General features: G+C 40.5%; 1 protein-coding gene and 1 long non-coding RNA gene across 6 annotated transcripts; one reads left to right on the top strand and one right to left on the bottom strand.

Moving 5' to 3' along the window:
* Nucleotides 1-8,694: 8,694 nt before the first annotated feature.
* On the bottom strand, nt 8,695-25,179 carry LOC109172923. The gene is made up of 3 exons (XR_002052813.1): nt 25,093-25,179; nt 12,109-12,112; nt 8,695-8,706 (listed from the first exon to the last, which is right to left on the bottom strand). It is a non-coding gene; the product is annotated as an uncharacterized LOC109172923 (long non-coding RNA).
* Nucleotides 20,768-25,617, top strand: LOC109172922 (protein ABCI7, chloroplastic-like). 5 transcript variants are annotated; one of them, XM_019322172.1, is made up of 6 exons: nt 20,777-20,898; nt 21,002-21,088; nt 22,272-22,409; nt 22,455-23,281; nt 23,966-24,225; nt 25,147-25,595. In XM_019322172.1, the coding sequence occupies exons 3-6, from the start codon at nt 22,352-22,354 to the stop codon at nt 25,460-25,462; spliced, it is 1,461 nt and encodes a 486-aa protein (XP_019177717.1). In that variant the 5' UTR covers nt 20,777-20,898; nt 21,002-21,088; nt 22,272-22,351; the 3' UTR covers nt 25,463-25,595. The 5 variants fall into 5 exon arrangements, with proteins under 5 accessions (XP_019177720.1, XP_019177718.1, XP_019177717.1 ...); XM_019322175.1 differs by having other exon boundaries at nt 20,768-20,898; nt 21,054-21,088; nt 22,272-23,281; nt 25,147-25,617; XM_019322173.1 differs by having other exon boundaries at nt 20,768-20,898; nt 21,024-21,088; nt 22,272-23,281; nt 25,147-25,617.
* The last annotated feature ends 1,827 nt before the right edge of the window (nt 25,618-27,444 follow it).

Below are 27,444 nucleotides of genomic sequence, written 5' to 3'. Positions count from 1 at the left end.
CCCTAGGTTTACAGATCTCAGCAGAAGGACCAAGCAGGTGTCGTTCCAACTCGAGCTCCTTTGCAGTAATCTGCGATTGACACTTAACCGGAGTGGATAAAGGTTCAAAAGAGCTAGAGGCCCGCCTAACGCCGGCGGGGAGGAAGAAGTTTCTTCTGTCCGGCGAGAACGAGAGGAAGACGGGCTTTGGCCAGATGAAGCCTCCGCCTGACTCGAAGAAGAAGGAGAGGTAGACATAACTTAAAGGAGGGAAGAACCAACCTGAGAATCGCCGGAGGTTGATCGGAGGCGAAGGAGTCACTGGGGATGCTTTAAGACAGAAAAGACGAAAAGGAATTTGGAAGGCCAAAAAGCGGGGGAAAAGTAGGAAGGAGAAAATGAAAATGAGTCTTTTTTTTATGGGAAGAGACGGGCTCACAGATGATGACACGTGGAGATGATCGGACGGGCTCAAAGAGGAAGTCAAGGCGCCTCGAAAATCGAAGTGGCAGAGATGAAGAGACGTCTAGGGTTTCAACCTGACATGTCACAGGAGCCCTAGGGTTTATAGTCTTAGGGCTAGTACCCACGTCGTAGCCTAACGGGCCAAAAAAGGCCGGATCTCAAAGCATGGTCAGCCCATCACTCAAGGCGTCAGACGATAAAAGCCCTAAGACTTCCGCATCTGGATTTGGACTTAGTAGGAATACCGAGTCTTGAAGGGAGTCGGCCCATTCACCTAGCGAATAAGGGCGGCACCAGAAGACCGAGCCTTGAAGGGGGTCGGCCTGTTCACCTAGCGAACAAAGGTGACACCAGGAGATCGAGTCTCGAAGGGAGTCGACCCGTTCACCTAGCGAATAAAGATGACACCATGGGACAAAATCTTGAGGGGCAGGTGCCTCAAAAGCCAAAAGTCCAAAAAGAAAAGGGGTGGAAAAAGAAAAATAAAAGCCTTCCATCCACAGAATGGTTATTTTTTATTGAAATAAAGGTGTGTAACCGCACGGTGCGAGAAGTGGACTAAAGTAAACAACAGGAAACTTCACAAAGTACCGTATAAGGGAAACCAAACACACATCCTCCTAGTCGTCCAGACAAGAAGGATGAAGGCGGAAGTGGTGAAGAGGCTCAAGCCTTATCTTCGGCATACCACGGAAGGCCAAGAGGGGTCGTGTGACAACCCAAAATTTATTTTCCTAAATTCTATTTTATAAAATTCCAAAATAATTATTTTTACTCCTTCAAGTGTTTTGGCTTAGGAATATTCTTTCAAATGAATCTATTTTATTCCTAAAAATTTAGAAACCTATTTTTATCCTAACTCGACCCAACTTTGGACCCAAAATTATAACCGAGATTTTAATCGCGAAATGACCAAGTTGGCCCTCACTTGGCCAAAAATTCCCATCAGTTTTCCCTAGGGTTTTGTGCCCTACTATTTAAGCATCCTTAGTGTAGATATTCTATTCATTTTCACCGTCATTTCAACAGCTAACATCTCAAGTCTCTCTCTCTCTCTCTCTCTCTCTCTCTCTCTCTCTCTCTCTCTCTCTCTCATGCATAGCTCTCTATCTCTCTCTCATGCATAGCCCTCTCTCAGACTTCTTCCTCTTCTCCCCAAGCCCTAGGCTCAAGACTTGGTAAGATATCTTCTCTCCTTCTCTCTTCCCATTTCATTTTGTTAGCTTGTTTTTAAGATGAGGTTATCTAAGCTAGATGTGTTTGTTTGGCTTTATGTGGTGGCTTGCTTGAGAAATGGAGATGGTGGAAGAAGATAAAGCTTAGGGGATGAGCTTAGGAATCGATTTGGCTAGAACAAGTATAACCCATGGATTCCCAAATCTAGTATTTTGCCCTAAGTTATGTGATTTAGTTGTTCATGTGTGTGTGTCTGTGTGTCTATATATATAGAACTAGGGGTGAGCAAACGGTCGGTCAGTTACATAACCTACCGAAAAACCGACAAAGATTTTTAAAGTCCGTAACCGACCGAAACCGACCGAATGTAATTCTATTACCGACCGAAAAAACCGATCCTCGGTTTCGATTAGTTTCGGTCGATTACCGAAAAACCGAAATTACAGAACATATTCAATAATACAAACAATTCAACAATTAATACATATTCTGTTATACCATATCAATAATCTCCAAAAATCAAAATACTAATTCAACAATTAATACCAATTCAAAATGCCAAATATCAATAATTCACATATACACAGCACACTGTTTGCGCCGGACTGTCAGAGAACTCGGAGGACGGAGAACGGGAGAAGCAATCAAGTATAGGCCGGAGGGCGTGAGGCAGTGAGGGAGCAACAGCCTGACCGAAGTGACGCCGAGGGTGGAAGCCGGATAGCGTGTCGGCGTGAGGCGTAGACGCGTAGGGGTGGAGTGGAGTCGTGGTCTCGTGGATAGGGGTGAGGATTGGAGAAGACGAGTGTGGACTGTGTAATTCGTACCTTCGTGGTCTCGTGGAGTCGAGGAGAACGGAGATTGGAGAAGTAGAGAAGCGCTGAACTGCTGAAGCGGAGAAGATTAGGCGATTAGGGATTTAGGGTTAGATCGTCGACGTGGAGATCAAAGTGGTGGAGTACAGTAATGAGAATTTGAGATTTTGAGTGAGTAGTCATTTTGTTATGTTTTGTATTGGGCTAAATCTTAATGAATGGCCTTGGGCCTTTGGCAGTATACTATGTATAAATGTATAATTTAGATATATACTATAATATATAGAAGAGCGCTCATATGCGGCGGGGTCTTACGGTGCGGCGGTGCGGTCAAATTCCAGAATACACCAACAGTGTTAACAATATGCACCAACAGTGTAATAAAAACACACCCCAATGAAATGTAATAAAACATCACAAAATACACCACAGACTCAAAAAAATACATCATATAACTCACCACCCCCAATGGTGTATTTCCGAATAGTGTATGGTGTTTTTACTCACACCTAATGGTGTGTGTTTGGTGATGCAGGGCTCTGTTTACTCTGTTTTGTGTGGTGTATTTCCTAACGTTGATGGTGCATATTTGGTGAACTATTGGTGTTACCGCACCGTAAGAAATAACCGCACCGTAAGACACTGCCGCACCTGAACCCGCCTCATAATATATATATATATATATATATATATATATATATATATATATATATATATATATATATTCGGTTATTGGTCACCAACCGATAACCGAATCACAAAAACCGTAAAATAACCGAAAAACCGATTTTTTAAAAAAATTAATAACCGAAACCGACCGATAACCGATTTTTTCGGTCGGTTCGGTTATCGGTTAGTGGTTAACCGATATTTTTCTCACCCCTATTTAGAACGATGAAATGTATGATATTTGATGTTGTAAAGCTATTTGATTTTCTGTGGAATTTTGGGTATCATTGTGTTGACGTCGAGAGAGCAGAATGCAGCAAAGAGCAAGTCACGGAACTAAGAGTAGTTCCGTGATGCACCCACAGACCTTAGTGACGGAACTAGGCTAATTTCATCACAATGATCTGTACCCACGGACCTTAGTGACGGATCTAGGCTAATTTCATCACAATGATCTGTGGTAGCCCACTGGTCTGAGTACCATTTCATCATAATGGGAACTAGGCTAATTCCGGGCTGGTCTGAGTACCATTTCATCATAATGGGAACTAGGCTAATTCCATCACAATGATCTGTGGTAGCCCACTAATTCATTATAATGATCTGTGGTAGCTCATTGGTCTGAGTACTAATGTGTATTGTGTTAGGCTTGGGATTGATTCCCTCAGCTAATATCAGTCCTTTTGGTTTTAGTTTGAGGTTGTTATGCTTTGATAAAATTGTTTAAGGTAAGTTTTAAACCCCTAATCCCATATATAGTTAATAATTAGGGTTTTTTCCAATTAAGCAACTTCAACCTTTGGGATATTATCTTGGAGTATATAAAATATTATTTGGGTTTGAAGGGTTATTTACGTTTAAAAGTATATTTATATATAAAATCATAAACTTTTGAGGAGAGGCCGGGCCCTTTGAGGCTCAACTATGTGTTGTTTCGAACCGGGTTTCGTGGGCCCCCTAGGCTCGGACACTCGAGCTCGTTACGACACGCTAGTATGAGTTGTATTTGTATGATTTTTCAGTAAAAGCATGATTAACAGACAAGTATGAAATTGGCCCCTGAGTATTTGTTTAGCTTTTGAGTTCAAAGTTATGACGCATCAGATTGGCATTTGCTTACAAGAATTATTTGATTAAATGTGCTAATTGCATTGCTTAGCTCATGAATAGTAGAATTGATGAGATTATTGAGATTTCTTGCATAAGTCACTGTTTACCAAACTTTGCATTGAAAAGTCTATTTTGCCAATTTTAAAGATTATTGCAATAGAAGGCTTAAAGTGAAGCCCTAAGCTATTTTCAAATCCTTATATCTATTTCGTAAAATCTATATATATATGCATTGAGAAGCTTGCATGATAATTAGATTTCCAAAATGAGAAAGAGAAGTTATATGAGATATTTATGTGCATTGAGATGCTTGCATGATGTCTAGATTACTAGCATGAGAAAAGAAGTTGCATGTGATATATATCTATTATATAAAGTGAGAAAAATCTATGTTTTGGAGGTTCCCGTTAGGACTATATCCCATCGGAAGAAAAGAGAAAGAAAGAAGTTATGAGAAGAGAAAGAAACAGTCAGAAGACCGACAGTTTATTTTTAGAAGTAACTTGGTTGATATTCCCAAGTTTCTAGGTTCGATAATACCCGCTAGGCTTGGAATCCTAGTTAGGGGGTGTGCACACTGAAGGTACGATACCTGATTCTACAGAGTTATAAGAGTACCGGTTCTGTGGGCGAGATGAGTATTAGGCTGGCTAGATTGCCGAGCCCGGATAGGTCCATTCACGATTCGTGAAGTTCCTACCTCCCCACGAGTTCAGAAAGAAAGCAAGAAAGAAAGTAAGAAAGAAGAGAAAAGTGAGTCAACAAAGATCCTCCACAGAAAAGTATTCTTTTTATATAAAGATTGAGAGTATAAGTATATATATATATATATATATATATATGTATGTATGTATGTATGTATGTATGTATGTATGTATGTATGTATGTATGTATGTATGTATATATATATATATACATATATATATATATATATATATATATATATATATATATGTATGTATATATATATGTATGTATATATATATATATACATACATATATATATATACATATATATATATATATACATACATATATATATATACATACATATATATATATATATACATACATATATATATATATATATGTACATATATATATATATATGTACATACATATATATATATGTACATACATATATATATATGTACATACATATATATATATATATATATATATGTACATATATATATATATGTACATATATATATATATATATATATATATATATATATATATATATATATATATAATCATATCTTCAGTTATAGAAGCATATCATGGCATAGCATATGTCTTATCTTGAGTATTTGAGAAGTGGAGTATCATTCATTGCTTGTGTATTAGCATGAAAGCATGATCTTATCTGTTAGCATTAGTTCATGTCAATATCTATCTTTAAAGTATCAATATGATTGCAAGAAGTGTATAATAGCCTTATAGAAGATTTGTATCTATTTTCAGTACATGTATGTGCACAAGTATGTGTTATGAGTTAATGCCTGTTGACATGAGAATATAGGTTGTTGAGCATATAGAAGTATATAAGTATATTTATTGAAATCTTTTGACTGAGTGTCTTGATTGCTTATGTTCATACTTGATAATGTGTATGAATGCAAAACGTTTTCCAACCTATATCTATAGTATGTTACAGGGTTGAGTGGCTTTATACTAAGCATTATATGCTAACGGGTTTATTTTCCTATGTGCTTTTATAACCCCTTTCAGGTGGTCCCAGTTCATCTTGAGAGCGCGCATTATAGTAGTGTGTAGCTCTATATCCTATGTTTGAGGCTAGTTTAGTATTTTCCCTTTTGATGTTAGACCATGTTGACTTTAGATGTAGCATGACTTCAGTTATTTTGTTGGTGTGTAGACATCGGGGTTGTTTCCCCTTTTCAGATATTTTTATGAGTATGTATCGAGTATTTAGTAGCTTTTGTTTAGCCTGTGTAGTTATCCAAGAGTGGGTAATTATGGCGGTAACATGCCCCTCAGTTTTAAGTTTGAAATCTACATTAGATTATGATAATCTTGTGATTACATTCTATCTTGTTTGATTAATGTATGGGCTCTAGAGTTTAGAAAAAAGGGGGTGTCACATGTCGTGCCTTCCAGCAAGCTTGGCATAGACGAGTCGGGAAGCGCAGCAAAGGGCGAATCCAGTTGCTCCGGGACGAAGGTTAAGGGCGTCTCACCTCGATAACTCCGAAGGGGAAGTTCTGAAACCAATGTGGACGGAGCCACATCACCATCCCCTCGGAGGAGAGCGACGACGTTGGATGCCAGGCCAGGTGTAACACCCCTAATTTTTAAAGCATTTAAAGACTTATAAAGTAAAGGCAGACTAATAATAACTATCCAAACAGAGCATAAACTAAACATAATCGTCGAGGTGTTATGCCACACCTAGGTTTGAGAACCTAGATGCACAGGCTAAGACTATCCAGGCAGGTGAAATCCATAAGTCGATAAACAATTACAAACCATGGCACGCAGACCAACTACCACAGCTAGGACTAACTAGACTAAGTCTACGAGTCCATCTAGCGCGCTCCTCAGCAAATGGTCATTACCTGAAAAACATAACATAGCAACCGTCAGCGAATAATGCTGCGTAACCCACTCCCACGCGTTAAGTACAATAAATATAAATATAGGAAACCATTTTGAAAATGGAATACATATATAGTCTTAGGCAACACTAGCTTTCAAATCAAGATCAGGACTCAGAATATGGCAACGGATCAACATTACGAATACCACTAACATGCGTCCTACTTTTACAAGGTATAATAAACAGGTGAGCACATAATTAACAATTAAAGGCAAGCAACGGGATTTAATGATCATCAATTAGCAAGTAATCATCAAAGCACACAAACCATCTTCCAACCTTTCCTCCTCTCCATCCTTATATCAGTTCCAACCTGTACCTCCAGGCCACCCTTATATCGCCTCCCTTATTCCTCCGGAGCAACTACATGCCCCACTCCGTAACCACCAACATGGTAGCACCAAAGTGTCATTCGCATGGTCCGTGCCTCTAGCACCATTACCAAGGGGTCAGCGCATATAGCTCTAACATGATACCGCGACACTTATACCCTGACCCAAGCCTTTAACCAATAAGTCTAAGGGGTGGTCCGTGCCTTTAGCACGATAACCGAGCACTCGTTGTGCTTTCCGCCAATAATTCATTTCCACCAATCACAATCTCATTCTCATCAGTCAGATCAATCATTGCGCAATGATCACAACACTCATCATCATCCAATCAATCAACATTAAATCAACAATAATAATCAAGACATAATGACAATGATACGAACTACACATAAATTCCTAGAACGGTACACAAAACATCATACGAGACTCATAAACATCAAACGGGGTACAACGGGGCACAACGGGACACAGGAAGATGTCAAACGGGGGAAAACATCCCACCACACACCCACTTTCCAGTGGGTGGGCGGTGGGTGGTGGACCACCTGTAACACCCCGTGTTACGACCCCTAACCCTAACTAATTATTTAATCACTTTCACTAAAAGAGAATTAAAACCCATTAATCAACTAAGAAAGGGTCCACCATAATCCATGGACCCTCACCCCTAAAACCAACTCCTTAGTCCTATAAGGAATAGAATTAGCAAGCCCATAGTATTTAGACCCCAATTGAGACTCTTAGGTATATAAATAGGGGGCATAGGAATAGAGCCGTCGAAACGGTCTCGCGGGGCGGGACGGGCCAAAACACACCAAAGCCCGTCCTCGTAGCGGGACGGGTTAAAAAGCCCGCCTCTTAGCGGGCTTAGAATGTGGCCGGCCCGCCCCGCCATGCCAAAGCCCGCTGGCGGGGCGGGCTAGCCCGCCAATCAATTTTTTCACTGTGTTAATTTTTTTTTTTTAAATCACTGTACAATATCCTTAAAAAAAAAAAAAAAAAAGAATCATTGTATAGACGTACAGTAACACTACCTAGTATTGTATTCCTTTAAATCTATAATCTTATAAGTTATAACACACTAACACAATTACACAAACCAAAATAACATGTATTAAATACTAAATATATATACAAAATATATATGTATTAGCAGGTCGCGGGCTAAACCCGTGACCCGCCCGCCCCGCCCTGCCTGGACCCGTGACCCAAGCGGGACGGGCTAAAAAGCCCGCCTCCAGGCGGATCAAAATTTGAAGAACCCGTCCCCTACCTACGGCGGTACGGGACGGGTCGACCTGGTGGGTAAAACCCATTTTTGACGGCTCTACATAGGAGGCACCTAGAACTCACACCACAAATAATCTCTCACCACACAAGAAGTTCCAAGAATTCCCTTAGGAGATATCAAGAAAGGAGAAATCTTAAAGAAAGACCCTTCATAGCCAAGGAAATTAATTAAGGCTAAGAGGTAACCCATGTCTTAACAAAACCTATTTTCTTAGCTATAATCTCCTTCCTTGGCTTCTTCTCTATGCTTGTGTCTCGATGAATCGTTTATGGTATTGATAATATGATCTTGATAATTGGTGAGATGATTTTATGTGGGATCGTGATGATCTTGATGATGATAAGAGGTTCTTGATGATTATGTGATGTTCTTGATAAATCTTGATGTTCTTGATGTTAAAAGATGAACTATGATCTTGATAATTTAAATATGATTAGAGCCCTAGGATGAATCGTGAAATTCGTATTGTGATATTCTTGATATATTTGGGTGGGAATTCGCATGCTCGGGGGTTGATTATACTTAGAAATCATAATAGGATGTGTGTGTGATATGATTCTTACTTTTGATCCATTAATTGTCTACATGGTGTCACCAATTGCGTTTAAAAGTGTCTAAGCATGGTTTCGGGTTCCACGAAGGATCCCGGGACGTTTATTTTGATAAAGAGTCAGCGGGGGGTAGGTGGGGGTAGGGGGGACCCGCCACCTACCCGCTGCCCGAAATACGACGCCACCGGCAGCGGGCAGACGACTGCCCACCGAGCACCCGCTGCCCGGAGGCTTGTCGCCGGCGGGTGATCCTCCACCCACCGGCTACCCGCTGGAACTTGCCCAACTTGGGACTTCGGCTTCCCCGTTTGATGTTTCCCCGACCCTCGTGGTGTCCCAATGGACTCCGTTTATCGTGCCTAAGTCTAGTTGATGTTTCGGGTACCGTTCGTAGGTTAAATGAGTCTTATATATCGCATGCTAGTCGAATTGGTATCCGGTTGGCCTAGGTGGAAGAAGTATGAACCCCTTAGGATTAATCCTAGTATGTGGATGACCACGCATAGGTTTCATTATACGTTTTTCTCCCTTTCCCCAATGTGTTAATGTGGGTTGCATGAGCTTGCTATGTGTTATGAGTGCATGATACCCCAATTTGGTTGCGATCAAATTGGTTATTCCTGAGCTGCGGTTCAAAAGTTGGCTGCGGTCAGAATTACACTCTTGGAATGCTATCAAACGTTTTACATGAGCTGCGGTTCATATTCCCGGCTGCGGTTAGATGATCACTCTTAGGCTGCGGTCCACTGTTTGGTTGCGATCACACATTATGATGAGCTGCGGTTCATCGGTCGGTTGCAATTGACCCCTTCGTATTGCGATACGTGGTAGGGTGCTGCGGGGCCGTGTCAGAGCTATATGCGCTGACCCTCATGTATGGGCATGCGATTGGTCCTGTGGCGCCACCAAAGTATGCTTGTGTGATGAGATACGAATTGAATGATGATATGAATGAGATGAAGTGAACCTGTGACCGTAGGATATATGCTAGTATCTTTATATGCTTGGTTATAACTGTTGAATGTGTTTATCCCTATCTTTCGAGTCTATTCCGGTTTTGAAACTAGAGTTTCCTAGGATATATCTTCCTGCTTCAAAATGATTTTCCTTTTATATATATATATATATATATATATATATATATATATATATATATATATATATATATATATATATATATATATATATATATATATATATATATATATATATATATATATATATATATATATATATACTTATACGGTATTTCAACGCGTTAGAGTGGGTTACCAGCATTATTCGCTGAACAGATATATTTGGCTTTCAGGCACAGATGATTAGCTCCGGAGCGCGCTAGAGGACCCGAGGCTTAGATAGATTGTTTCATATTCAGCCTGCGTGCCATAATTATGTAATGATGTTGTTTAAGGATAATTAGATGGTTTAGCCTGTGCATCTGAGTTCTCTAGCTCAGATGTGGCATAACACCCCGTATTCTTATGTTTAGTACTGCTCTGTTTGGGATTTAATAAGAATTTACCTTCATTATATAAGTTTTAAAAGTTTCGAAAATCTGGGGTGTTACAGTTGGTATTAGAACCTAAGTTTGACCCTAGGATAAGACCTTTAAGACCAGACTTTAAGACACTAAGCTTGAACTCTAGGTATTTAAGTACATAGGACTCAGGAAACTTAGGACGCGTGGTGAGATTGTGAGTATACCCACCATCACATAACCCCCTCACTCTTGTTTAAATTAAAAGAACTCTCCCATTCGCTTATCGCATCAAGGTAAGGGTACAAAACTCTAACTCAACATTACTATAAACATTGGCCCAGTAAACCAGCAGCATGGCACCAAACAGAAGACAATCAAGAACTCCGAAACCCACCACACACGATCCCCTGGCTCAAACTCTACAACAACTAACACAAGTCGCCCAGACACTGAGCGACGTAGCTCTCCGCAACAATAGACCCCCACCACCTCCATCAAACACGAACTCAGAAACCGCCCGACAAGTTTCAAATCATCGACCACCCACTTTCTCGGGAGAAGAGGATTCCGCAATCCTTGAATAATGGATTCGGACCTTCGATAAGATTCCAGGATTGGTAGAATGCCCAGAAGAACGTCGTGTAAAAATAGCCTCGTTCTACTTCGGACATGAGGCAGACCTTTGGTGGATCCACGAGGGGCCCACTTACAGGCAGGAACTAGGGTTCAACTGGGAACACCTAAAAACACGACTACGAGAACGGTTCTACCCAGCACACATAAGAGCATCTATGCACGAAGAGTTCCTCCATCTAAAACAGGGAATGACTACCGTCGTGGAATACCATAAGCGGTTCCTCGAGCTGGCGCGCTTTGCACCAGAACTAGTCCCCACAGAAGCAACCAAGATAGAAAGATTTATATCCGGTCTCAACTTCAAAGCCTGGAAGGCACTAGTCGTAAGCGGACCCCGAACCCTCAACGAGGCTTACTCCAGTGCCGCCAATCTCTATCGAATCCAACTACTACAACATGGGGTCCAGGAACAAATCCGTAAAAGGAACACGGGGGATGGGGCACCACCTATGAAAAGGGCAAGAAACGACACTAACACGAGGCCAAGCAACCAAGCTGGCCAAAGGCCACCCCTGGGAAACCACGAAGCTAATACAAGGAGCCTCCCTTGCCCAAAATGCAACAAGGACCATAGAGGCAAAGATTGCATTGGCAACCCCTGGCGATGCTTCAACTGCGGGGGAGAAGGGCACAAGGCCTTCCAGTGCACTCAACCCCAGAAATCGCGCCCCACAACCATGGGCCAACACGGGGCACGAACCATCAAGGAAATTACGGTGCTCTCGGAAAGGTGTTCGTCATAAGCCGCACTCAGGCCGAACTCGAGAGCGAAGGCAACCTCGACGAAGGAAACATGGCTCCGGAAGACGAGGACCCCGCAACCCAAACGGACGAAGATTTAGGAGACGAGTTCTATTTAGGATAATTAGCAGACCCCCTGTATTCACCCGCACAGTAAAATTACTTGTTTAGTTTAGTTACTTCGGAATTATTATAAATAAAAGGGAGAAATCGAAATAATATTAACATAAGAAAAAGGACGGGTCTGCCCCAAGAACCCACGAGTCACCAAAGTCAAACACCTAAAGTCCAACAAGGAAGATCGGTCAAGACTTTTACCACTAAAAGCCAAAGGAAGGAAACAGACAAGGGCCCCAAAAAGGGGTACATAACAAGGGAAGATAATGTTACCAACGGGGATTAAACTCTAGACCTTCCACTTATAAAACCAAACCTTTAACCACTAGACCATAAGTGTTTCTTAAAACCTTAAGGGAACACTCCCTTCTTAAACCCCTACAAAAACCCTAAAACCCACAAAAATCCCCAAATCAAAAAAACCCTTCTTCTTCTTCCCCCAACAATCTCTCTCTCTCTCTACCTCTCACCTCTCCGCCGACCAACACACCCGATGCCACCCAACACCACCACAAACACCCCGCCAAACCACCGCCACCAACCGAGCCGCCAACAGCCACCCCGGCGTCGCCCCACCGCACGCCACCGTCACCGCCCCGGAAGCAGCCCGCGACGCCCCCACCACCCGTCGCTCACCCGGACACCTCCCACTGCCAACACACACCACTGCCGTCGCCAGCTCCGCCTAGGACCACCGCTACCTCGACGAGCCACCGCCAGAGCCACGCCACAACGCTGCCCCTCGTTGCGGCCGAGAAACCCGTGCCGCTGGAGTCTCGCCGGAAAAGAGTCGTCACCAAAAGGGGAAACGTCATCACCTAGGGAGACCTCACAATGCCGAAAAAGCCCGTTGGTATCCGAACCCCGGATTGGAACGACGCCGATTACACGGTGATCGGAGGTAAAGCCCTTGAACCCGACCAATTCTCTCCGGAGTTGGTCGATATGCTCAAATTTCAAGGTCTCTTGGATACGTATCTCACCATCAAAGGGGACACATACCCCGAATTGGGGAAAGAGTTCTACCACCACTTGGTAGCCGTTAAGTGGGGTGACAAGTTGGAAATCACCGCTAAAGTCCAGGGCAAGGAGATAGTGCTCTCCGAGGGCCGCTTGGCCAAACTGCTAAGACTGACCACCACGGGTGTGTCAGACTACGACCGGAAGGGGTGGATCGGTACCCAAGGCACGGGGTATACAGATTACCTCGGGTACCTATTAGGAAAGGAAGAAGGCTTCACCTCGGCCACCCGTCCTAACATGAAGTGGCTAACCGCGGAACAAAAGATACTAGTCATGGTTGTAACTGATAGCTTGTTTCCCACAAACAACAAATGCAAGGACTTGAGGAGCCTGGAATGTACTTTTGCCTACTTCCTAAAACACAAAATCAAGTTCAACCTACCGGCCCTTATGTTGAAACACATGGAATTTTGCAAGACTAGCAACCGGCATAGTTTACCATATGGGATGATCCTAAGTTGGATCATGGAGAAAAAGGGAGTGGACTTGAGCCGCACGGAGATCAAACCCATAAGTGGTATGGTTTTCAATGCCCAGAACCTCCGCCGCAACGACATCTACTACACCGGAGGGGGGCAATACATCACCCTCGAGGAGGTTTGTCTTAAGCCCGAAGAGGAACGAAGGGAATTGGTTGATCAACTGGATATCTCCAACAAAAAGCTAAGGCGGACAATGCAAGAATGTGGGGGACCAGAGGAAAATGAGCAAGAAGAGGATAGCGAACCTAACCCACCTGCGCCCGCACGAGAAAGGGGAAATCCAGGGAACTGAAATGAGGAATCCATCAATGAGCGCATCCTCGCGCAACTCACCCGGCAAAACCAAATCATGGACGAAGGGTTCTCATCCCTAATCCATGCAACACGAGCATTAGATCAAAGGGTGGCAACAATCGAGGCCATGTTGGGCACACGTGGGGCATCCAGCTCAGGAGCAGGAAACCAAGGTAGACCCAAAACCCTTCCAAACACCACTGCACCGAGTTCCACTCTACCCCAACAACAAACGACACGTGGGGGCCACATTTCCTAACCAGGGGGCCAAAGCACGTGACGTCTCAGGGGTGAAAGAATGGATCCACGCACCGGCTTTGAGGACGAAGCCCTTGTAAGGGGGGGAGAGTGTAACACCCCGTGTTACGAACCCTAACCCTAACTAATTATTTAATCACTTTCCCTAAAAGAGAATTAAAGCCCATTAATCAACTAAGAAAGGGTCCACCATAATCCATGGACCCTCACCCCTAAAACCAACTCCTTAGTCCTATAAGGAATAGAATTAGCAAGCCCATAGTATTTAGACCCCAATTGGGGCTCTTAGGTATATAAATAGGGGGCATAGGAGGCACCTAGAACTCACACCACAAATAATCTCTCACCACACAAGAAGTTCCAAGAATTCCCTTAGGAGAAATCAAGAAAGGAGAAATCTTAAAGAAAGACCCTTCATAGCCAAGGAAATTAATTAAGGCTAAGAGGTAACCGATGTCTTAACAAAACCTATTTTCTTTGCTATAATCTCCTTCCTTGGCTTCTTCTCTACGCTTGTGTCTCGATGAATCGTTTATGGTATTGATGATATGATCTTGATAATTGGTGAGATGATTTTATGTGGGATCTTGATGATGATAAGAGGTTCTTGATGATTATGTGATGTTCTTGATAAATCTTGATGTTCTTGATGTTAAAAGATGAACTATGATCTTGATGATTTAAATATGATTAGAGCCCTAGGATGAATCGTGAAATTCGTATTGTGATATTCTTGATATATTTGGGTGGGAATTCGCATGCTCAGGGGTTGATTATACTTAGAAATCATGATAGGATGTGTGTGTGATATGATTCTTGCTTTTGATCAATTAATTATCTACATGGTGTCACCAATTGCGTTTAAAAGTGTCTAAGCATGGTTTCGGGTTCCACGAAGGATCCCGGGACGTTTATTTTGATAAAGAGTCAGTGGGGGTAGGTGGGGGTAGGGGGGACCCGCCACCTACCCGCTGCCCGAAATACGACGCCACCGGCAGCGGGCAGGCGACTACCTGCTGGGCACCCGCTGCCCGGAGGCTTGTCGCCGGCGGGTGATCCTCCACCCACCGGCTACCCGCTGGAACTTGCCCAACTTGGGACTTCGGCTTCCCCGTTTGATGTTTCCCCGACCCTCGTGGTGTCCCAATGGACTCCGTTTATCGTGCCTAAGTCTAGTTGATGTTTCGAATACCGTTCGTAGGTTAAATGAGTCTTATATATCGCATGCTAGTCGAATTGGTATCCGATTGGCCTAGGTGGAAGAAGTATGAACCCCTTAGGATTAATCCTAGTATGTGGATGACCACGCATATGTTTCATTACACATTTTGCTCCCTTTCCCCAATGTGTTAATGTGGGTTGCATGAGCTTGCTATGTGTTATGTGTGCGTGATACCCCAATTTGGTTGCGATCAAATTGGTTATTCCTGAGCTGCGGTTCAGAAGCTGGTTGCGGTCAGAATTACACTCTTGGGTTGCGGTCCACCGTTTGGTTGCGATCAAACGTTTTACATGAGCTGCCGTTCATATTCCTGGCTGCGGTCAGATGATCACTCTTGGGCTGCGGTCCACTGTTTGGTTGCTATCAAACATTATGATGAGCTGCGGTTCATCGGTCGGTTGCGATCGACCCCTTTGTGTTGCGATACGAGGTAGGGTGCTGCGGGGCCGTGTCAGAGCTATATGCGCTGACCCTCATGTATGGGCATGCGATTGGTCCTGTGGCGCCACCAAAGTATGCTTGTGTGATGAGATACAAATTGAATGATGATATGAATGAGATGAAGTGAACCTGTGACCATAGGATATATGCTAGTATCTTTATATGCTTGGTTATAACTGTTGAATGTGTTTATCCCTATCTTTCGAGTCTATTCCGGTTTTGAAACTAGAGTTTCCTAGGATATATCTTCCTGCTTCAAAATGATTTTCCTTATATCTATATATATATATATATATATATATATATATATATATATATATATATATATATAGATATAAGGAAAATCATTTTGAAGCAGGAAGATATATATCTATATATATATATATATATATATATATATATATATATATCTTCCTGCTTCAAAATGATTTTCCTTATATCTATATATATATATATATATATATATATATATATATATATATATATATATATATATATATATATATACTTATACGGTATTCCAACGCGTTAGAGTGGGTTACCAGCATTATTCGCTGAACAGCTATATTTGGTTTTCAGGCACATATGATTAGCTCCGGAGCGCGCTTGAGGACCCAAGGCTTAGATAGATAGTTTCATATTCGGCCTGCGTGCCATAATGATGTAATGATGCTGTTTAAGGATAATTAGATAGTCTAGCCTGTGCATCTGAGTTCTCTAGCTCAGATGTGGCATAACACCATGTATTCTTATGTTTAGTACTGCTCTGTTTGGGATTTAATAAGAATTTACCTTCATTATATAAGTTTTAATAGTTTCAAAAATCTGGGGTGTTACACCACCCGCCGGTGGGTGGCCGGCGGGCAGGCCACTGCTCGCCGGCTGCCCGCTGGAATACAGGTAGCCGGGCAGCAGGTTGGTGGTGGGGATTTGTCCCCCCCTACCTACCCCCCACTGGTACGAAGGTAAAAATCCCGCTTCGGAGTTCGTTCGTGGAACCCAAAACCATGTCCAAACACATTCTGACACGTAACAACATCACGGATTCAACTAACGAAGATTAAACCAAGAATTATTCCAATTATATTCTAACACGATTCCTAAACATGCCAAGACTCGACATCAATCACATAACGGTTCAGGAGCGTCCGGAACCTCAAGAACCTCAAGAAATCTATATGCAAAACCCTAGAGACAAGTCCTAGGCTAGACTCAACACCCGAGCATGCATAAACCCACCCAATAACACCAAGAATTTCATAACATGAGATTCACGATATAAACCCTAGGGACAAGCTCTAGACATAATTAAATACAAGGTCACACATATAATCAATCACAACATCAGGATCATCAAGATTATCAAATAAACACAACATAACCCCTAAGCAAGGCTCTATCAAGACCCAATCACAGAATCACACATATAATTATCAAAGGAGCCAATAATCAAGATATAGCAAGGAAAATAGGTTTTGTAAGACATGGGTTACCTGGCTACTAAGGTTCTTCTCTAAGATCCTCTTCCAATTGATATTCCTAGGTTCGGCGATGGGGAATTCCTTTGCTAGGTTTCCTAGGGGAATGTCTCGCGTGGTAGAATTAATCGTGGTAGGTTTCTAAATTCTTTCTAATCCCATATATATAGATTCAGGAGTCCTAACTATATCCTGAATAGTAAAGGCCCACTTTCCCTATTCCTAACAGATTAAAGACTTGATTAAGGATAAGGGTCCATGATCCATTGTGGACCACACTGATTAATTAATGGGAATTCCTGTCCAATTAAATTCTTTTTAGTTATACATTAACAGAATTAATTCCATAATTAGTCCAGATTCAGAGGCCGTGACACGGGGTGTTACATCAGGGGCCAAAGATGATGAATGATCCACTCTTCCTTCTGGTTAGAATGAGGCTCCTTTTTGCAAGGTTGATACAGCTCTCCTGAGGGAGGTACCAAAAACATGTATAGCCTGTCTGGCGAGATCACTAGGGGGTCATCTGGAGTATCCCCCACTTTGTGACCTCCATGGGCGATCTTGCGCTGGCGAAGAATTTCTTGCCTAGCCTTCTCTACTAGGCACTTGGATCGGCGTTGGCCAGAGGTTTGAGCACTATTAGAACAGTTCATTATGCGAGAAGGGGAGCGTGAGAATGAAAATGGGAGTGAGTTTAATTTATAGGAGTCAGAACATAAAAAGGAGCACGTGAAAGGAATGACATGTTAAATCGAGTCAGAAAATCTACATTGTAAATAGCACAGGTTTTATCAAATCATCTCAGGAAATCTGCGCCATGGTCAGTGGAGATTCCATCAAATCAAATTAAGGGATTCACGCTCGGAAAGGAAAAGATTTGGTCAAATCAGAAAACAAAATCTCCAATATTTTCGGGGTAAAACAAAATCTCGCACAAACAGGAAGTCGGCACGCGCAACTCGGCCCGAGGATGAGCAATGGCCTTTCGAAAAGAAATCGACAGTCAAATCAAACATAAGATGGGAATCATCAAAAGTAAAAAATCTACATTTTATTAAGAGGCATCATATGAAGGTCGATAACAAGAAGGAACAAGGATGAGAGGATAGTTTATTTAAAGAAGCCCGAGTACATCCTCTACGAAGTCCATACACAGAGCAACTAGCAAGCATCCAAACACCATCACTCTTCGGGAGAACCGAAAGGCTCATCCAGATAAGCCATGTCATTGGGAGAAGAGCCCGAGTCATCATGAAAGGGGCAGAGATCTTCCCAAAATCCTGGCATCGTGGGGAGGGTCCTCGTAGAAAAGTCTTCCCTTCTTGAGAGAGTATCCAGAAAGCGATGGTAGTCTAAGTCTAACATAGGGTCCGAAGTAGGAACCTCCTCAGAACCCCCGAGAGGAATGGTGAAGATCATCTCAAAAAACATGTCGCCCTCTAGGATATTCACCTCTACAGTTGTTCCGTTCTCAGGGGGTATTTCAGAACCAACAAAGGGGACAGAGTCCTTCGTAAGGTTACCTCACCTTTCTCGGCAACATAGCCTGATGAAGAAGGGCCCTCCGATTTGTGGCGGGGGCGACCAAGGGCTCGAGCCTTCACTTTCTTTCTCCTCTCGCGCCTCGCCCGAGAAGCGGAAGGATTGGAGGAAACCTTAGGCGAATCACGTTCAGCCTTCTTACCGCTTGACCCCGTGCGACCCATGTCGAAAGAATATAGAAGGGAGTACGACGAAACATGAAGTGCAGAACCCCCTTTTATAGGTTCAAAGGGAGGCGGAAAAGTAAATAAGAAATTAAAATCCTTCATATAATCAATAGAGAAGATCATAGTGATATAGCCGTTTCCATAAAGAAAGGAGAGAAAAGAGGGTAATGCGCGAACCGGGTGAGAAATTCTCAGAGATTGGATCGCATGGACTCGGGTGGCCATTAATGGAAATCATAGTTGAAGAAAGACAAGTTACTTTCCAGCACTACGCATTGGGGGGCTAAGTACTAGAAAGTGAGGGACTAGATGATGGGGTGTGGACCCCAATGGGTCAAAAGGCCCAAGAAGGAAAATTAGATGTGCAGGTTGGGCCTTGAGGAGTCGGGCCCAAAAGTGGAGATCCATTAAATCGAGAAAGAAGTGGGCCCGAACCGAGGACTCGGCTCCGAGACAGCCGAGTTGGCATTACCTGGAGTCAGTAGCTCCCCAGTGACCGTTGGTAGCCTCAAACTGCCTCATTTATAATGAATCACCTGACCGTTCGGGAGCAGCAAGTAGCCCAAGAAGCTTGTAACGGTCATCAAAGCATTAAGCTTGTATTTATTGAACTTTATTAGCACATTTAGGAGACTTATAAGGCCTATGCCTATTATAAAAAAAAAAAAAAAAAAAAAAAGCCTCACTAAACCTACAGGGACGCACAGAGGGGGGGGGGGGGGGGGGGGGGGAGGAGGAGAAAACACGAAAGAGTTTATCTCCCTACAGTTTTTTTTATTATCTTCTATCGTTGTTTATCACCTTTTGCATCACCATTTTCCGGTGAATCCTCTAATCTATCGGTTGTGTTGGACCTCCGTGAACTTTCCAAAAGTCCTAAAACCAACATGGGTCATTATACAGGTATTACAATATTACAAATTAAAATGTATTAAATAATATGATAGAGCCATAAAATATGGACAAATTATCATTTTTTATATAGTTTTGGTATATTTAAAATGGGATGTCAATGCAAAAAAAAAAAAAAAAAAAAAAAAAAAAAAAAAAAAAGAACAACACTTAAGCATTATTATGTTTTCTTGTAGAGAATTTCAATTGTAGTAGCCGGGATGCCTCAAAATCAACTAAACGAAAAAGATTGAGCTACAATACAATTCAATAATATTCTACAAGCGTTATGCGAGAAATACACAGTCAGATTAGTTGCGTCAGTCATAGCTAGTTATATGTTGCATTGTTGCTGCATCAGGAATAAGTAACCCAGATAGTTTCAAAATATTATTTTGTGGTGAACCACAAAATAATTGTATTTATACTACTAATGTAGTTTACAACGATGTTTTTAATAATTTGTAATTTAGTATTTCTTTCAATAATATTTCCCTTTTTTATTGTACAAAAACACTTTATTTTTATTAAAATTGTATTTACCCCGTGCATCGCACGGGACAATATCTAGTGTTAAAAATATCAAAAAATAGTTGAAATTATAATAATGAATAAATTATGCTCAAAATAATGATAACCATTCATAAGTATAATGGTTTATGTTTAAAATATAGTTATTCATTTCGCCCTCTAGTATTGTAAAAGTATCATTTTATAAATAATGCTAAGTTATTTATTTTTCATAGACTAAAAATGTTTATATGCACAATATATATTTAATAGTATACAAAATAATATATTTTTAATACTCAAATAATATATACTTCATATACATAAATAATATATTTTTTGTAGTTAACACAACTATGTGGATCATGATTTATAAAATAATGAATTAATGATCCATCAAGAAACGACTTCATTTTTGTGGCTAAACCTTTTGTTTTTGTTTTTTTTTTTTTTTTTTAAATTGCAGAAATCCCCAATTGCAAAAGGCAAAATCGAAAAACCTATTACCGGACGCCTGAGAGCCTGACTGCTGGCCTGTCGCTGTGGCGCCCACCGGCGACCGTCACCGGTCACTCCACACTTCGATCCACAGAGTCCGACAGGTAACTTACAGCCTTCAATTTTATGTGGAAGAAGTTAGTTTAATATATTGATCGCATTGGGAGCTTAATTTGCGTTCAATATAAATACATTGGTTGTTAGTAGAGCTTAATTTGCGTTTAAGAAGTCTCCTCGACGTCGCCACTCGTCTGCGCAGAGCCGACGACCCACTGCGTCAGTCAGCAGAGCCAGGTAAATATATTTATTTTCTTGCCCTGTAATTTAATTAATTTTGTTTAATTGTTGATATTGTATGTTGAATTGTTGATTTCTTATCTTCTTTCAAATTTTCTAGCAGTCCAGTACTCCATTCTCTTTACTCACAGTGTACTGCCAGTGATGGATTCAAGTGATGTTTGTTCTTTGTTTTATTGTTGTTGACTGTTGATGTTGTCTCTGTTTCTTAGCATTTAGTTTCTTTAGTTTCTTAGCCTAACTTCAAAATAGTAGACACAAGACTTCTTTAGTTTCTACTTTTCTCCACAATGGCAGATACCATCGTCACCTGAACAGAACCTTTCACCACACCTATATAGACTATAGCAGATTATCAGAGCCATCTTAGGTTTGTCTCCCTTTACCACATTGAGTTAATCTTATTTGAAGGGAAGAACCCTTCAAAATGGAGCCTCGGTTACAATTAATAACCAGAAAATCTCGGAAGACACAGTCTGCTTTTCCATAGTTGTTCTTGTCACTGCTTTCTTTCTTAAACATATCTCCTTTTTCATGTTGAGATTTTTGCTATTAGAGGATTGTCACTATTTAAATTTTCTGAGGAGTTTATGGAGTTACTTCTTGTTTGGTAATGCTAAAAATGATATGTAAGATTGAAAATGCAGAAAGGAGAGTGGATGGCCATTAATTTTCTTATTTGCTTAAGATAGGCTTTGATGAAATTAATCAAATTATGCTTCAGATTTGAGAAAGGGAGTATGCTATTTCGAATACCCTCCATACGTTTAATATAATTCCTGTGAGCAATTTTTAGTTTTGATGCTTCATATTTCATATTTTTTGAATCAATGACGGGGATGGGTGTTTTCGGGGTCGGGGACAGGGATGTGCCCTGCCCCGCCCTGCACTCCCCCATTGCCATTCCTAACTTGAAAAGCCACTAGCAGCTGGAATTGCTAAAAGCTTAGGTGCCCAAAGTTCTTAGTGGGTCAGACCTGAATCTGACCCTATGCGGAAAATATTTTTAAAAACCCCCTAGCGTAAGTTCCCTCAGATAGGCATATCCTTTTGGATGTTCACATATGTACGTTTTTATGCATTGATCTCTATTCACTTGGTTCATCTGAATTCCTAGTTCATTTTGCAGAAAACCCTTTTTTCTTGATTTCTTACTCAAAACAAATAGTTTTTCTTGCAGCTAGATCACTGGAGATTAGTAGATTACAATTCACAAGTCATCCCCACTTTGTTAGCTCCTCCCTCAGAGGCAACCAATCCATGGAGCTTTCCACTTTGACTCCAACCCTGCACAGAAACACATTAGCTTCAACCTTTGTATCTCTTTCCCCTCCTCTCTGTAAGCTCACAGTACCCAGATTAATAACCCAACCCAGAAGAGCCAAAATTGGGATTTTGGGTAAACCCAATTTCACCCCTATTGCAGCCATCTCAGACCCTCATGTTCTACGAATAGCTGAAACCCTAGAAGACTCACTGACTTATACCTCCTCACCTACCCCACCCCTTTTGCAGAAGCTCAAAGACACCTCCTCAGAGACACTTCTCTCAACCCCTTGGCCATCTAGGAAAGATGAGCCCTTTAGGTTCACTGACACGTCTTTCCTGAAGAGCTCTCAAATCCTACCCATTCAATCCCCAAACCTTCAATTGTTGAGCTCTTTGGCTGTTTCTGGTGATACCGATTTTCCCATTTTGTCAATTGTTGATGGTTACATTGTGAACCATTCAAGTCAATCATCTCAGCTGTTGCCCAGTGGGGTGTTTGTGGGTGGCCTGTCAGACCTCAAATCTCAGGACATATTGAAAAGAGTTTCTGTACATATGTCTAGTTTTCAAGGGGATTTGTTTTGGGCACTGAATGGTGTGGGCACTCCTGATGTGGTTCTTATCTATGTGCCTGAAGGGTGTAGAGTTGAGACCACATTGCATTTGAAGCACTTTGCAGTGGAAGGGAGTGATAGAGAATCAAAAACTTTGCCAATTTCAAACCCAAGAGTGTTGGTGATGGTGGAGAAGGGAGGGGAGGTAGGTATTGTTGAGGAATATGTAGGTGGAGATGGTGAGAAGTGTTATTGGACTAATTCAGTTGTGGAAGTGGTGATTGGTGAAGGGGGAAAAGTTACTCATTCTTACATTCAAAACCAATCCTTGAATGCTGCACATATTAAGTGGACTTGGGTTCAACAGGTAAGCTTTGTAGAGCCAGTTCATGATGATCATGTTTTGTGCTTGTTTCTGTTAGACTATTGTAAAAATGTTACGCTTTTTTGGGCTGCAGTTGGATGACAATATCTTCGTTATTCTCTTAATTACTGGAAGTTCTGAAGTTAAACGGTTTGTATAATTGCCATGGTTTTTTATTGTTTCATGGAGGGGAGTTATGTGGAAACCTATTAAGTTGAAAATACTATCTTTCTTTTGGTGCAAAATAGCTTTAAGTTGAATTATGAAACAGATTCTCCTTGTAGGGGAGTTATCTACTGGGGTGGATTCATGTTTTGCTTGGTATTTTTTTACTGGTATTGTATTTGAGGGAGCAAAGGCAGTGGGTCTGTACGGCACTTCAGATGTCTTTTCTTCACAAAACTCATACACAAGGAAAGAAACAAGAAGTCAACAACCCTTGCTTCAACTTTATAAAATTTTGTGAAATGTTAAGGAAATATGAAAGTAAATAGACCCTTGCTTCAACTTTTCTTTTTGTTCATTTTTCAGTAATAATTATGTGTTTTGTTTTATTTGCCACTTACAATTTGATCTATGAAATTTCAGCTATGTCAAGATTAAATGATACTCCTTACATTCAACACTCTTTCCTCTATTTGTGTATTGTTTGACTTTCACACAAATTAACTGAAGTTTTATTTGCAGGAATCTAGTAGTATCTACAAGCTCATAGAGGTCAGCACTGGTGGAAAATTGAGCAGGCATAATATTCATATACAGCAAGTAGGCCCCGACACCGTCACTGAATTATCTACTTTTCATTTGTCTGTTACTGATCAAACACAAGATCTACACAGTAAATTAGTGTTGGACCATCCACGGGGTTATTCTCAGCAACTACACAAGTGCATTGTGGCTCATTCATCAGGGCAGGCTGTTTTTGATGGGAATGTTCAGGTGAACAGGTATTATGCTTCCCTCAGTTTTTTACCCTCGTATGTTACTTTCAAATCTTTATTACCAAATATGGTACTTTTAGTCCAGTCATCACCATGTACCCAAGTGCTGTCATTCCTTTTCAGATATACCCGTTACTGTATCATCGTCACCTTGAACGCATACACCTTTTTAATTATTTTTAAATAGAAGTTACTGTTAGGAATTAGCCTTGGACAACTCATGAAAAACAAAGCCCTGATCATCATACTACAATACTCAACTTTAAACCTTTTTAAATTACATTGATATTTATGTTAATATTGTTTAATGTTAAGTTATATTAACATTGATATTTTACATATTTTATTTTTACCACAACATTTATTATTATTATTATTATTATTATTATTATTATTATTTCTAAATATAAAATAATAATTTGCATTCCGGTACCTATAATGAATACTCAGTCTGTTGTGGGTTAGAGGTGAGTACTACGAACAGTACGAAGTAAGAAGTCCCGTCTGGTGGGTTTAAAAGGGTGACTCCTATGAAATTTTGATTTATTAATTTTTATAGTTGTATTTTATTTTAGGTTTTAGTGAACTAATTCTATTTAGAATAAATTTTAAGAATTGGAATAGTTTTTACACTGTACTAGAGTAGTATTCCTGTGGTTAAAAAAAGAAGAAGCCAAAAATAAAGGAAAACCATCAAGTTGTACTTTGCCAAGGATAAATTTTAAGAGTACCACATACACAACTTTTGATTAGCTAAAGAACTTCTAATGTCATCATGTTTGAACTTTTTCCACTTCATAGTCATGTGATGGGAATTGATTGTGTAGTGTTAAGTTTTGTATTTGGTATTCCTTTCCTTGCGTGAATAGTGACTTTTGGGTACTACTAAGATTCTTACATTAAAGAAACACTAATTTGATTATGCAGAAACGCACAGCAAACGGACGCAGGGCAACTTACACGGAGCCTCCTCTTGGAGCCCCGAGCAACTGTGAACGTGAAGCCTAACCTGCAAATTATTGCTGATGATGTTAAGTGCTCCCATGGAGCTGCAATCAGCGACTTGGAAGAAGACCAGCTGTTTTACTTACAGGCACGGGGTATCGACATAAAAGCTGCAAGAAAAGCTCTGGTTTTTTCCTTTGCAGCCGAGGTGGTTTCCCGTCTCCCAGATGATTCCATACGAAAGAAAGTTGAAGATCAAATTAGAACACTGCTCGAATCCACCAATCCCAAACTGTGACTCTTCGTAAATTATTTTGTAGATGTTGTTTATGATTCATTGTATGCTAGAAAATTAGAGAAATTGAACGATATGATGATTGTTCAGTCTCGCTTAATTAATTATATTGTTCTTAATTGAGTATTTCAGTAAATGTCGGTAAAATTTTCTGTTTCCTTAAAGGTCATTCATTAACCTTACTTCTTTTAAAAATTAAGGTCCTCTAAATCCTAACATGAGATTTGATCAATGTTTTTGCGATGCTGTTTTCGTAAACAATATCTACTTTCTAAGAATTCCTAAATCTTGGATTACAAAATTCTATAATCCTGTGCGAAGTTGATCTCTTGGTTGGAGTATGAGTATGTACAATCAATCAAATTAATTCATATAGCTATTTTGTAACATAAAAGGGGTTTTTATTATTTTGTTTTATTTTTTATCAATGGGAGAGGGGTAACTTAAACAAAGTTCTTATTGGGATCTCTCAATTACCTATCTTTCTATCTCAAAGACAACTTGGACTACTCGAGCTACGCTTAATACTTCCATTCACATCAAGAGCAAAGGTCCGTATATTCTGTTTAGGTAGGGACAATCATCTTCACAAAGGCCCTCAATGTCCCATTCTTAAACTGCATGAGCCACTTGCCACCACATAGAGACTACAAACATGATTGCCCAATCCTTGCCGAATTGTTAGTTAACTTTCTAATAGGGAATATAATATTGTCGTTTGTATGATACAATAGAAATTTTTTTTTTAAAAAAATTGTTTTTAATAGGGGTGTAATTTTATACTAGTTAATGTTTTTTTTTTTTAAAGCTAATTCATTAATCATAAATAGAAGCGTTTATAACAAAGTTCGATGGAATGGTAAGTCATTCTTTACTGTCTGACACAGAAACAACTTCCCATAGCATTAATTTATTCGCAGATTGTTTCACACATTAGAAGTTGGGTCCTCAAAGCTTCTTTAAGGTCATTAATGATCTGACCAAACGTAAACAAGACTAACTCTAATAGAAAAGTCTTGCACACCACCTGAGTATATATTCGTCTTCATACTTCTATCCATTGACAATATTTTCGTCTGAATATACACATCTGATCTTAGCTTAGTGAGAAATTTGACTGATTTTTCAAAGGATAACCTACCAATCGAGCTGAACTGCATATTATAATTCAGCCACTTTTTCATTGTCATCTTCATCGCTCAGGATGAGTTTTACATATGCCATGACCATTTTTATCATTCACACTCCATGAAAACCTTGTCAAAAAAAAAATGAGAAGAAGAAACTTGTTAAAGAAACGAGATAAATACACAAATCTGCAAAACTGGTTGGGCTACTTGGATACTGGCAATTCTATTTGATCCTCATGATGCCAAGTCTCAAACTGGTTATGCAATGAATCACCCCCAATGTTCTAAATGGGGACAATAAAGGTTGTGTTGCACAAATGATAAATGGGCACGCTTATGAATATTTGACAAAGTATACGTAGTGTCAAATTCAACTCACATGAGCTCCAGAAGAGTCGCAAGATTATTGTACAAAATATTTACTCTAGTGACAATTCAGCAGATTTGTTCACAAAGTCTCTTGCTACACTTATTTTTGGAAAGGTGTCTTTATGTGTAGGATTTGAAGATTGTTATCTTCCGGGGGAGTGACATTTACTTAAATCAATCCTGAAGATTGGACTTGAATCAATCCTGGAGATTGGGTTCTGAAAACCGATAGTTATACTCTTTTTAATTTCCTTTGATTGAGTTTTGATGTTGTTTTCTTAATTAAAGATTTTTTTAACGAGGTAGTTAGTGCAACACATGAATGCATACATATCATGTGTTATTTTCCTCAACTAGGTTTTTCCCACTGAATTTTTTAGTAAGGTTTTTAAAGAGACACGAGTATGATATAGTAATGTCCAAGGGGGAGTGTTATAAATAAATATGTGGACATTATTATAGGTATTATACTATGATAATACATCT

Source organism: Ipomoea nil, unplaced genomic scaffold, assembly GCF_001879475.1.
Source record: "Ipomoea nil cultivar Tokyo-kokei standard unplaced genomic scaffold, Asagao_1.1 scaffold0455, whole genome shotgun sequence".
Classification (NCBI taxonomy): Eukaryota; Viridiplantae; Streptophyta; class Magnoliopsida; order Solanales; family Convolvulaceae; genus Ipomoea; species Ipomoea nil.
Note: the sequence above shows the minus strand (reverse complement) of the source record. Positions and strands in the feature narration are given on the sequence as shown.